General features: G+C 41.6%; 1 protein-coding gene across 6 annotated transcripts in view; it reads right to left on the bottom strand.

The window, feature by feature from the left end:
* Nucleotides 1-14,179, bottom strand: part of SPAG17 (sperm associated antigen 17) — a 252,618-nt gene that overhangs the window by 214,322 nt on the left and 24,117 nt on the right. For all 6 annotated transcript variants that reach the window (XR_009734982.1, XM_061409692.1, XM_061409687.1 and 3 more), the window contains exons 2-3: nucleotides 6,567-6,707; nucleotides 5,893-5,979 (exon numbers count right to left, since the gene is read on the bottom strand). Coding sequence is in view for 5 of the 6 variants with exons in the window: in XM_061409692.1 (XP_061265676.1) it covers nucleotides 5,893-5,979; nucleotides 6,567-6,707 (228 nt within the window). In the remaining variant the exon portion in view is untranslated. The remainder of the gene's footprint in view (nucleotides 1-5,892; nucleotides 5,980-6,566; nucleotides 6,708-14,179) is intronic.

Below are 14,179 nucleotides of genomic sequence, written 5' to 3'. Positions count from 1 at the left end.
GGATTGTCCATGTTTGTTATTGTATAGAATTGACTATTCTTTGAAGTGAGCCATAAATGAGGATATAAAAACCTTTATTCTTTATGGATGACTTTGTTTCAGCAGACTGTTGGGATTTTGTTTGTATAGTGATCCGATTTGTCTTTTCTGAATAAGTCAGAGACAGGCACATAAACCACAGTCTGTGTGTGGACAGAGTCTCGCTTCCCATAGTGAGGTACAGTAATCACCATTGTGAAATAAGAACTACGGAGCACAATATAAAACTTTTAAGACAGCTGACTCTGATTTCAGATAAGTTGGGTAAATGATCCCTTTGCCCAGTTGGTACTTTTTTCTTTCTAATTTATCAAAGCCACAATGTCAAAGTCTGAAAATTTTACATCTAAGAGAGTTTCAGAAAAACATCTATTTCTGCTTTATTGACTATGCCAAAGCCTTTGACTGTATGGATCACAATAACCTGTGGAAAATTCTGAAGGAGATGGGAATACCAGACAACCTGATCTGCCTCTTTAGTTACCTGTATGCAGGTCAGGAAGCAACAGTTAGAACTGGACATGGAACCACAGACTGGTTCCAAATAGGAAAAGGAGTATGTCAAGGCTGTATATTGTCACCCTGCTTATTTAACTTCTATGCAGAGTACATCATGAGAAATGCTGGGCTGGAGGAAGCACAAGCTGGAATCAAGATTTCCGGAAGAAATATCAATAACCTCAGATATGCAGGGATATGCAGGGAGAAGGCAATAGCAATGGCAACCTAGTACTCTTGCCTGGAAAATCCCATGGACGGAGGAGCCTGGTGGGCTGCAGTCCATAGGGTCACGAAGAGTGGACATGACTAAGCAACTTCACTTTCACTTTTCACTTTTCACTTTCATGCATTGGAGAAGGAAATGGCAACCCACTCCAGTGTTCTTGCCTGGAGAATCCCAGGGATGATGGAGCCTGGTGGGCTGCCATCTATGAGGTTGCACAGAGTCGGACACGATTGAAGCGACTTAGCAGCAGCAACAGCAGATATGCAGATGATACCACCCTTATGGCAGAAAGTGAAGAAGAACTAAAGAGCCTCTTGATGAAAGTGAAAGAAGAGAGTGCAAAAATTGGCTTAAAGCTGAATGAACATTCAGAAAACTAAGATCATGGCATCTGGCCCCATCACTTCATGGCAAATAGATGGGGAAACAGTGGAAACAGTGGCTGACTTTATTTTTGGGGGGCTGTAAAATCACTGCAGATGGTGATTGCAGCCATGAAGTTAAAAGATGCTTACTCCTTGGAAGTAAAGTTATGACCAACCTAGATAGCATATTAAAAAGCAGAGGCATTTCCTTGTCCACAAAGGTCCATCCAGTCAAGGCTATGCTTTTTCCAGTAGTCATGTATGGATGTGAGAGTTGGACTATAAAGAAAGCTGAGCACCGAAGAATTGATGCTTTTGAACTGTGGTGTTGGAGAAGACTCTTGAGAGTCCCTTGGACTGCAAGGAGATCCAACCAGTCCATCCTAAAGGAGATCAGTCCTGGGTGTTCATTGGAAGGAGTGATGTTGAAGCTGAAACTCCAATACTTTGGCCACTTGATGCAAAGAGCTGACTCATTTGAAAAGACCCTGATGCTAGGAAAGATTGGGGGCAGGAGGAGAAGGGGACAACAGAGGATGAGACGGTTGGAGGGTATCACTGACTCAATGTACATGGGTTTGGGTGGACTCTGGCAGTTAGTGATGGACAGGGAGGCCTGGTGTGCTGCGGTTCATGGGGTTGCAAACAGTTGGGCATGACTGAGTGACTGAACTGAACTGGACTGAACTTATAAATGCTCAGATACCTTAGTTACAAATGGGAGAATTTTTGCATGTATCATACACACAGAGCTTTCTCATAGATAACATTTCAGTTGGCTTTGAATGTCCATCAATATTTTCCTTTTGGTTTTTGTCAGAACTGAGTATACTGGCCAATGAACAGGTCAGATTCTCTCTGCGGACCATGAATGAGTGAGTGAGTGAAAGTCACTAAGTTGTGCCTGACTCTCTGGCCTGCCAGGCTCCTCTGTCCATGGAATTCTCCAAGCAAGAATACTGAAGTGGGTAGCCATTCCCTTCTCCAGGGGATCTTCCCAACAAGGGATTGAACCTGGGTCTCTTGCATTGCAGGCAGATTGTTGACCATCTGAGCCACCAGGGAAGTCCATTATGTGGACCATGAAGCAACACAAAAATATTTGTGCACATTTAGAGAATAAACTTAAACGCAGGCATGAATATTAAAGCATAGATTTTTCCTCAGTGTTTTAGATGGTTTCACATAAAATTCCACCTTTAGGATTTTAAAGTTGTAATTAAGCTATGTACAGGTACATACACATACACATTCCTAATTTGTACACATGGCACCATGTAAGGACAAATTTAGTACATGTGCAGTCTGTCTTCTCTTCCCTTCCTGTTCCTTTGCTTGAGCTGTTTGTTCCCTTTACATAGAATGTCCCCACATTTGAAAGTCAGGACCTATCTCTACCCAAGGGTGGGCAGCTTTGATCCCAGTGAAAGAAGACTGGGTATGTGGCAAAGTGCAAAAATCTGAGGCTACGTATTTAACTATGGTAAATTCCTCAAATCCAATTTCCTCAAATTTTCTAATTTCTAAAATTCCTACCTTCTTTATGCTTCCATTGCCCTCTATGTAAAATGGGGATATATATGTACGTATATATACAGCATATAATTTTAATTGTAGTATGGGTCAATTGGGAAAACATATTTAGAAGATGAAAACTGTCAGCTCCACTTCCTTTCCAATGCCACCTTCTCTGCAAGGCTCCTCTAGCTCTCACCACCTAGGCTAACCTAACCTCATCTTCTGTGAAATGCTCAGAATACTCCATTTCTCCTTCATAGACTTCACTGACAATTTTCTGCATTGTGTCATACAATTTAACAAACATATACTGAATACCTACTCTGTATCAGGCATGTCTATTTTCTTTTTTTCCCCCTAACTAATCCTTAAACTTCTTGAGGTTAGGATCTGTATACTATTCATATTCCACTCCTCCCACTGTCTAGATAGTCTGACACCTAGTGCTTGAAGAAGAATGTATTTATTGTTTGGCATTTAGTAACACTGGCTACTAAAAATGCAAGAAATGTCTGTATATCCATTCTCAAATGTGTACACATCTTCATATAGAATTACATGGTGGAAATTATATGCAATGCCAGTATTTGGGATCATAACCATTTTCATCCTCATGATGAAATACTACCACTATTACTACTAGAATGATGAAGTGATAGCTAACATTCCTGAGACCATATACAAAGGGGCAAATTCTCTTTCCATTCCCACATGGGTCTTTGGAGTAGTTCCTTCCAGAGCAAAACCAGTTTCCCTAAAGAGAAGGCGAAAGAACACGTGGACTGCTGTCTCTGTGGAATCACATTAGCAGAAACCTAAGCATGTTTTCAAAGAATGATAATTTATAAATAAAGACTATCTCACAAACACAGTATGGTGGCTAGATGAAATTCTCAAGTTTCAGGGGGAAATTACATAATTTCAAAACGAGGCTGTGTGTACATAGCACCGAGCCATCCAAATGAAAGCTTGAGCAAATCACTGTGGAATGCGGTCTTTGCTGGCCCAGACATTTCAAGTCGTTATTGGAAATATGTAATGTGGTTCTGACACTCTTTTACTACTCATGGATCAACTGCATTAGAGTGAAGTTTCACTTGAATGCTCTGCTCCTAATCGACCACAGTTTGGGAAACCAGAAAGCCAAATAGGTTAGAATTGTGTTTAAAGTAAGAATGAAGAGGTTCTGACTTAAGGCTGATGAGAGTATCCTACAAATAGAAGTCAGGGTCAGTGTATAGCCTTTATATTATCTATTTTGAGCTCTCCCTCCTCCAAAGTAGAGATTTAAAAGGAGACAGAACTCTATGAATTTCCCATGTAACAGAAGCAATTTTGTTGGATTATCTTTTCTTCCTTTGAGAAGAAAAATACAAGACTTCCTAAACAGGCTCTTGAGGAACTCACCTGCGGCCACTGTCCCAGTTGCTACCGACCATGAAAGGTTTTAAGCAGAAGTAGAGCTAAGAGCGGGCTGTCTGCATGCCTGGAAGGTCCAGTGGTCCTCAAAGAGTTTGGCTTCTGGGCATCTTTCATGGCCACCACTCCTAACTGCCTTGAGACTCTCAGTACGCACTGATTGTAGCATTTCACTTCTCTTGGGAAGAGGGGCCAAAACAGGTCCTGAGTGTGGAGGGACTGAGGTTGGAGATGTGCTCTCTTTCCCAGGTGTGCATGCTGGCCTTGGCTGATACTACCCAGGAGCCCGCATTGGATCCACTTTTGCTACAGTGACTACATTAATGCAGGTCTGGTGCATTCCAGGTCCATCTCTGTGATGCGCATCCTGCCTTCCCTTCTCTTCTGAAACCATTCAGAAGAGCGTCTGTGAGCCGGTGTGGGAAGCTTGTTGCCCAAATGCTCCCCTGGAAGAATGTGGGGGAGCCAGATGTGAGATGGACCTCCTCTGAGTGAAGGCTCCTCAGAGTCCCAGCACAGATTGGAGATGAATGGCTTTCTAATTGAACTCTGGGTCTGTAACATCGGGCTATCCCACATCCAAGTCAAGATGCCTGTCCACATCAGATGTAAAAACTGGCCCGTTATCATCCCTGATTTTCTCTGAGCATCTTTGAAGAAGAAAGAGTCCTTTGGGTGGGAGGGGGAGGAGGGGCTAATTGATCCCAGGCCTGAGAATTGGACGTGGATTTCTATGGCTACTTCAGAAGAAAACTTCCAATATTTTAAATCCAGGTATCACATAATGTTTCAACTTGGGCACACACATGTGGGACATCCTAACAAAAAATAGAAGGCATGTTCTCTGACCTTAACAGTGCAGAACGAGTTTTCCATGACAGCAGGGGTAGTGCAGCAAGAGTTAATGCTACAAAACCCACAGTATTGGCAGTCGTAAATAAATCCAGGGGAGCCCATTCAGATAGTACTCAGGCAACACTACAGAGCCTATTATGAAACCATCCAAGAACCGAGACACATAAAAACTTTTATTAGTCATCACTGAAATAAAGTGCAAACAAGTTTGTTTTGAAAGATCCCAAAATCTTTACGCTTTTGGTCTGCAGAGTCATAAAAATAGTGCCTGACAAATTTTAAGTGATATTCTAATTAATTGTTGGATTTTTATAGTTTCTTGTAAGATGGATATTAACAAGGCAGGGTAAGAGGAAAGCCCCTGTACTGAGCCTGAGTTCTAAGTCCTTTGCACAAACCCACTGGCCAGCCAGGCCAGATTTTTGCATCTGCTAGAAGCGGAATGGATCATTAATCTGAAGATTATTGTTATTTTCACACTGATTAAAGTAGAATGTGAAGTGTACACAAAGTTCACAAATGGATGGAAAATTATTCCAGTTGTTTCTCTGTCATGTGCAGGAAGCACTTTCTGGGGCATTTTTACACTGTTTCTTTGGTGAAACTAACACTTTGTAATACACCGATAACACGACCCCCTTTAATACCATCACACACTCAGTAATTACCATAAAAAAGTATGACCCAACACTTTCATATATACACATTTCTGATTTATAGTCTTCAATTGGACACAGTGATAGTGTAGACAATGTGGGACAACTTTTTTCCTAAAAGGGGATTTTGTTAAAAGGGAAATAGATTTTTTTACATGCCCATCATTAGTAACAAACAGCCCCAACAATGAGAGGGGATTTACTATCAAAAAATGAATCAATTTTTTTAAAAAAAAGTGACTATAAAATTATTACTTCAATTCTTGTTTTTTAAAAAATTACAAAAGTCTCTTCAATCAATACATTTACCTACCTCATAATATAAGGGAGCATTATTACCACCTACAGGTTTCTTTGCCTTTTTAGATGTACTTCCAAAAAGTGCACTTGATCCATTGACCTGTAAGAAAATTCATTCATAAGGAAAAAGAAGGGCTTACTTAAAGAATACTTAGATAGATGTTCCTTTCAAGTACCTAGATGACTTGAGGGATTGGGGAAGAGATAGCCATCAGTTAGTTCAAATATTTATAGCCACTTTGGTAAGCCATTAGTAATCGTATGAGGACGTGCCATCTGACAGAACTTCTCTGCGTTATCGTTCTCCTCCAACCTCTGACAGCTAGGATTCTTTGGAGGCTTCGTTTTTCCAGTTAGTTATGGCCTTCCTTGGAACATTAGTTTAGTCTTTTATTGCTATTGAGACCTTTATTAAATAATTCCTCACAAAACCTAGCATGTGGAGCCTAGTATGACCTCAGACATTTTTGTTGAATGAATGGATGCTGAAAGGGCAGCATTCACGAACAAAAAACAACCCCTTCCAGATTAGATCTTTCCAAATTTATTCTAGCTAAGTGTTTCAGCAAAGCCATGCACCCAAACTTACCAAACCGCCCAAGAATGTGTTAGTTTTATTGATTTCATTACTTTATTATTTTAAGAAAGACGTCTCCAACGGGCGTCGGGGTGAGAAGGGACAGGTACCTGCTGGAAGATGTCTTGCCAGGAGACAATACTGAAGAGTCTGCGCTGAGGGACTTGGACAGCGAGGGTGAGAGCACGAATGAGAACCTCGTCCTCGATCCGGTTTCCAACGACAAAAGCGATGGAGCCCTTCCAGTCGTTCTGTGACAAAATCAGAAGGAATCAGGTTCTAAGTACTCCTGGCGAGGTAATTTTGTGTCAGAGGCTTCCACTGACAAACAGGGTAACAGTCCTGGAAACCTTACTTTAAAGACAGGCTGACCTTATGGTGTATGTGGGTTTTTGATTCAAGCAGCCACAAGGCGGCAATATTGTGCCAAATTTCATGCAACTTGCCCAAAAAGCAATTTCCCTGAGAAACGAGACCTATATTTTAAGGAAGACAGTTTTTAATTTTTTAAATGACACATTTTCACTATAATGCTGTGCAATAATACTTTGGTATTAGAAAGCAATAGTTCATCTGTATGTTACATATGTGTATGAATGTACAATTTCCAATGCAGGAATCTTTGTTTTGTTCCCTGATACATCTTAAGACTCTAAATACTGCTAGGAAAATAGGGAGGAGCTTGATAAATATTTTTTGATTGTTTGGTAATATTGAGTGAGTTGCCAAATAGGCTTTTTTTACATGAGGTAAAATTCAATCCCAGAGTTTTTGATGTAAAATATTTTTCACTATTCACCATCCATGGATCTAGTTTTTGTAAAGCACCGAACTAGAACACATATTCTCCTCCTAATGTAAACACAACACTCTCATTGCTAATTCATATGCGAGTTCTTTTCACTCTCAAGAAATAGGCTGCAGTTTTAAACTTGAACATGAAATGTTTAATCAAATAAAAAAATAAGTTACTAAAAAACAATATATTTATTCAGTAATCCCTTTCTATTATAATTTTGTTGGGAAGAAGCAATTCTCTGGAGGAAATGAGGAATGGAATTGACTGACTTTCCCATGATGCGGTGCTGCTGCTAAGTTGCATCAGTCGTGGCTGACTCTGTGCGACCCCATAGGTGGCAGCCGACCAGGCTCCCTCATCCCTGGGATTCTCCAGGCAAGAACACTGGAGTGGGTTGCGATTGCCTTCTCCAATGCATGCAAGTGAGAAGTGAAAGTGAAGTCACTCAGTCGTGTCCGACTCTTCGCGACCCCATGGACTGCAGCCTACCAGGCTCCTCTGTCCATGGGATTTTCCAGGCAAGAGTACTGGAGTGGGTTGCCATCGCCTTCTCTAGGAAAGCCAAACTCATGCAAATCAGGTCTATTGCTTTTGAACACTCACTGCCTTGGGGAGATGGACCAAGCAAACGTGATACATTCATCAGGAAAGGGAGACAATAATAAGGGAGGACACCCTGGCCCTGCGACCTCTTTAGACCTCAGTTTCTCCATTTATAAAATAAGGGGGTTGGACGGAGGCATATGTAAGATTTCCTCTAGCTCCATTCCAGAGATCTGATAAAAATAGAGTAAAATTCACCCTTGGTCAATTCCAGAATATTGTCTAAGAAGATCTGGAAAGATTTTACAGAAATTTAATGAAACACATACTTTTCCATGGTTCTCTGGGTTTCTGTCCAATTCATGTGTCAAGGTAATGATAAGAACTAGAGTACAGATGGGAGAAAAGACAAATTCTTCTTTACCATCAAAGAGTGACTATTGTTAAATGTCTCTTACTTCTCTGCATGGAAACTCACTAACCCTAACCACATAACAAAACCCACACAATTTTCAGTGTTGTCACCAAAACAAATAACACACATAAAAGCATAAAAATGTCTGTTTAATCTACAAAGTGTGTATTTGTGTTTGTGTACATGTACAAGCATGCATGTAGGTGCGGCTCTGCGTTTCCTTCTGTTAAACTGGATTTAAAATCTTTTTTTGTTGACTAATTCACCATAGGAAGACAGCATCTGTTTTTCAAATAGCCTGAGTCTGAAAAGCAAGTGTGATATTTATAACTGGAAAAAAATTCCATAATCACCAAACGACCTTTCTCCACATTGGATGACTTTTCTTTCCTCTCGTCTGCTCCCTCAGTCAAAACTGCAATGACAATCATCATTAAAGAAGAAAAATCTTTCCTTCCTTAGGAAAGTAGATGAAGTTCCTGAACAGGCAATGCCTTGATGTTCCTATGAGTTATAGTTTCTACACTGAAGATTTTAATGGCTACATTTACCCGCTTATCCCACACCCTCTTACAGATTTCCTAGCCAATTTTCAAAAGCTAATGGTGACGAGAAATGGCTGCCTCTCAGCTCTTTGGGGACAATTCACAAAGAGGGCATCGTAATCCACCATCTACCCATTAGTGTCTGGCATTCGAGACAGGTGTTGACTATTTCAGATTGGAAAAAGAAAAAAAAAAGGTGAGGGAAAGAGGAGGAGGTAGGAGGTAACAATTATTGAAATCTGCCATGTGTCAGGCATATGTTATCTCATTGAATCCTTAAGTAATCCCTTTAAATAGGGGCACTAATACTTTATAGATGGAAAAACAGAGGCCCAACGAAGTTAAACAGCTTGTTTCAAGGTCATTTTGGCAGAACTTCATGGAGACCACATACATGGCTCACAATTTTGTGATTATTTCAGAACAGTTTTGAGAGCAAGCCTTTAGGTTCAGAGCGCCTTTCCATAATCCTTAAATTGCACCTAATGGCTATTTTGGCCACAGTATACCTAATAGAGGATGATTTATATCACATGTTCAAGTATATAGAGGTTTCAAAATAGATGATGTATTAAAACTTTAAAATGTCTAAGATTACTTTTTTTTTTTATCAAAGACTATTTTACAAAGGCTAAAAGAGTTTGAGGAAATTTTCCCAAGCTTGTCTCTCTCTCAAAGCCCATTGTTCTTGTTGCTTTGCACTGTAGGAGTGCATCTTGACACAAAATCTTTTCCTCTGATTATTGGCGAGGTGCTGAGACTCCTGGGGTCCCAGTGGTCACCCTGTGACAGACTGCCTGCACTAGAGCAGGAGGAGATTTGTTCACGTTCAGAATTCTCTACAAGGTCCGTTGGGAGCTAGGCCAAGTGTCTCCATTGGAAGGGGTCTCAAGAGTTCAGTTGAGGTCTACTTTCTGCACTCTCAAGCCCACAAAACACCTACTCTAAAAATTGAGTCTATTTGGCAAAGTAGGACCGACCAAGGACTTTGTTGGAATCATGGATTGGTGTCTGATTACCTCACCAGAACCCAGGGAAGCATGAAATGGACTGATCAGACAGTAATAACACAAAGATTGCCTGCCCAGAAGGATGCTCTCACTGGCATTCTGCACTAGGGGGCAGCGAGATGCCAGGAAACACACAATACTCTCATTACAGAGAGCAATCGTTTCCAACTGTGTCTAATTAGGGAGACTCATTAACTAAGTGATGGTTGGCAAATATAATTTTTGAACTTCTTTCTTAGTATTTCAGGATAATGGTAGATTTCAAATCTCTCCAATCTGGCTGCAGTATTAAAAACAGGAAATTAATTTGGAAAAAAAATTAAACCCAATTTAAATTTGGCAAAATACTGTTAAAATGCACCCTTCCACTGGTATCCCACCCTAACACGCAACTAAGCATAGTCCTTAAATTTGAGTTCACAGGGCAGCAAGCGAAGTGAGCACAGAGAAAACGAGTGTTGACCAGAGAGGACAAATGAAAGTGCAACACACCGAACCTGATTCATCACACTCCTGAGTCCTGCAGGGCTCCTACCTGTGTGCGAATTTGATTAAGACCGTTCAAGAAGCTTGGGTGTAATTAGCAGCATGAGCCTAGAGAAAGAAACCATTAATCATCTTCAGAAAACTACACTAGATGTATCCAACAGTGAAGGAAGAGGGTTCCAGTCTGGCACATCTCAAACACCTTAGGAAATAAAATCAGCTTTCTATTGCCGGCAGACATCTACTGAACATGCTTATTGCCAAGTCTTGCCCTCGAGTAGTTACTGATAAAGTCATTCCCAGGATGGAATGAAGTCACAAATGGACACAATCCATTACCTTCTATTTACTTTATCAGCCTCACCTAATTTGAAGCCTGGCAGGAGGGTGCCCTAACCCAAACACATGCCCGACTCCTACGGCAAGAAAGTACTCAAGTAAATGCAGAGAATCTGGCTGCTCGCATAAACCCACTGTCCCAGAGACACACGGTAGATTCATAACAAATTTTCTTTCATACATTGAAAATTCTCCAACTTTTACTTAGGCATTCCTATATTCTAATATAATTACCAAAACCCTTTCAAATGTAACTGAAAAGTAGTACAGTGTAGGGCACTTAATTCAATATGCTGTCATGAACCATAATGGAAATGAATATGTAGAAAGAATATATGTGTGTATATATATATAAATATATATACATATATGTAAAACTGAATCACTTTGCTGTATAGAAGAAAGTAACACAGCATTATAAATCAAATACACGTCAATAAAATAAATTGAAAAAAATAAGTGAAAAGTAGCTTTTCCATGATGAGAGTGAGAGTTCTTCCTTCTGTTAGCACAATTAATTGGCTGGTACACGGAATACAAGGGCAAATATGCATGTGCTCTCTTCTGCGTCCTTTGCTAGTGTCAGGGGATCTGCTGCCCTGGATGATCGGGGTGAGATTCCCTCAGTCCTCTACCCAGAACTGATTGGAACCTGTGGAGCTCTATGAAGCAAAAAGCCCTATAAAGCCCCAAATAAAATCAATGCAACATTGAAAAAGTCAGGTTTTTGTTGAGAGTTATCTAACACTGTGCAGATATGCAAACCTGTACTTTATGTCAATACTCTGCTGAAAGGATAACCTTTTTGTTAAGTAGATTTACTGCCTAATGGACAGGGATTTGTGAATGTCTTTTTCATACAGCGTTTTTCCTTCAAAAGGAGTCTTGGATCTCCATCAGCAAAGGAGTGTTAGTATGGGCTGTTGGCCAGAAGAAGAAATATTTTTATTACATTGAACTGGCTGCTATAATCGTATTTGTTAAAAGGGGATCCTAACTGTAAAATGAGTTGGAAATATAAGTTAGAAATTGGGTACACATTGCTATGTAACAAACAAGAACAATACAAAGGACCGGGATGCAGTCTGACTGTCTTTACTAAATAAGTTCGCTTCCCTGGTGTCTCAGATGGTAAAGAATCTGCCTGCAATGCGGGAAACCTGGGTTCGATCCCTGGGTTGGGAAGATCCCCTGGAGGAGGGCAGGGCAACCCATTCCAGTAATCTTGCCTGGAGAATCCCCACGGACAGAGGTGCCTGGTGGGCTACGGTCCATGGGGTCGCAAAGAGTTGGACACCACTGAGTGGCTAAGTACACATGGATGCTTCTTTAATTATAGGTTTCTCACAATTTATTATAAAGGCTACAGTTTGGCATCTCATCACCATGCTGTTATAAGTGTTCCTTATTTAGGAAGTATTTCACAGAACTGTCACATTTTCTCAAGGAGACTGTAAGCCCTTTAGATCGGAAACATTGTTTTATGTGCTTTTGGAGCTCATAGTGCCCAGCAGTGAATGTAAAACAGAGCAGGGCTCTCTCTGTGTAAATATCTGTTAATCAACAGAGAAGATGCTTAGAAAGAAATCTGACCCTGGGAATCATAAAGCCCTAGAATGTCAGGGCTGAGCAGGACCTACAGTCCCTAGCCTTGAAGTCCTTTGGGAGGAAAACAGACTGGATCTGATCTAACATGGTTCATATCAGGGGTCAGTAACAAGGGTGTGGGAAGCCAAACCCTGCTAAGCCATCCTCCTGCTAAGACCTGTTTCCTGGGAGTGGCTTAGACCAGTAGGCAGACTGGCAGCTAGGGGAAGGAGGCAGCTCTTTCTGAGAGGAGGGAAAAGCCAGAGAATCACATACACGTACGTGCTGACTAAAAAACGACTCCTCCCACCTCTGTCCTTCTTCCTACTTTCTCCCATCTCCCATCAAAAAGGCCATTGGTGGGCAGTTCCCGCTTCCCTTTCACCTATTGCCTATGGGCTGCAAATTCTATGCTTCCTTTCTCTTTTAAGATGCCTTTGACATTCTTAGGGGCTTGATTTTAGGGTGGAAGGTATCAGAGTAGGGTGGGGAGAGAAGAAACCACACATAAAATGGGTCATCTAAGTCCAGAATGTACACCTGATTCTTGTCTTCTACAGTAACACCACCCTCTCTGAACACACTCTGACTTCGTCCAGGAGTGTGGTCGTCATCATTGTTGTTCAGTCGCTCAGTTGTGTCCAACTCTCTGAGACCCCATGGACTGCAGCACACCAGGTTTTCCTGCCCTTCACCATCTCTGGACCCTTGCTCAAATTCACGTCTATTGAGTCAGTGATGCCATCCAACTATCCTGTCCTCTGTTGTCCCCTTGTCCTCCTGCCTCCAATCTTTCCCAGCATCAGGGTCTTTTCTAACAAATCAGCTTTGGCCGAATTTTCTGACTTCATCCAGGAGTGTGCTGAATCAGATTGCCCACCGCGCTTCCTGACTCTATTCAGTGAGGCTGTGTTGATAGCCTGAAATTTGTTGCGGTGGGAGCATTTACACTATGGCACTAGCAATGCTACGAATCAGAGCTTCCCTCCTGAAGAGCAGGTTATTAAATATTTAGCAGCACACTGTGGCCCCATCCCAGGAAGGTCTGTGGGTCTGAGACTGACTTAGAGCTGATCTTGACTTAAAAGGCCAAGGCTGTCGCTGAGAAAATACTGAAGGGCAAAGCAGATTTTCTCCATCCTCCCCCTTCCTGCCCCTAATACACATTGTGCAGCCATGTGCCATGTGAATTCATAATTAAATGTCTGTTGATGCTGGTTCAGTGGTGGCTGGGCCTTTAGCACTATCCTTCAAAATGGGCCTATAAAAAGCAGGTGACGAGGTAAGGACAGAGAGGCCACTGTGGTAGAAGCAGGGCCAACCCACTCCAAGGCTCTCCTTTCCTCTTGGCCATCTCAAGGGTTACGTCCTCACTCAGGACCTGAGCACTGTGGCTGTTGCTGTGGGAGGTCCCCACTACTCCCTGCCCACAGGTGATGAAGCTCCCTCATACTCTGGTGGCCCCTTGGAAAGGCATTGGTCATTGTGGCATAGTGATCTTTGAGCCTAGCCTCAGGATACAGAATGCCTGTTTTTGAAGCTCATTGAACAAGCTGTGCATCCTTGGGCAAGTTACTTAACTTCTCTGTGCCTCATGTATAAATAAGGGCAAATACAGTACCTTGCTGCTAAGTCACTTCAGTCATGTCTGACTCTATGCGACCCCATAGATGGCAGCCCACCAGGCTCCCCCGTCCCTGGGATTCTCCAGGCAAGAACACTGGAGTGGGTTGCCATTTCCTTCTCCATTTAACTCTAATCCCTGTCTTTTCAAAGCTGATGATGGGTTGACATCTCTGACAGATCTGCGCTTGGGATTGTTTTAAAGATTGAATGAGAAAATCTATAGAGAGCCTTTCTCGGCACAGCACTTAGCAATAATCAAAGCCATCATGATGGATATTATTTTGGGAGTTTTCCTTGCATTAGTCATTAGAACAAACATAGTTATCCCATACATGCTGTTTCAAGTGTGGAAAGCTTATGGGTGAACCAAGAA

Source organism: Bos javanicus, chromosome 3 (genome assembly GCF_032452875.1).
Source record: "Bos javanicus breed banteng chromosome 3, ARS-OSU_banteng_1.0, whole genome shotgun sequence".
In the NCBI taxonomy this organism is placed as follows: domain Eukaryota; kingdom Metazoa; phylum Chordata; class Mammalia; order Artiodactyla; family Bovidae; genus Bos; species Bos javanicus.
The sequence above is the reverse complement of the archived record's forward strand: the minus strand, read 5'-3'. Positions and strand labels throughout refer to the sequence as shown.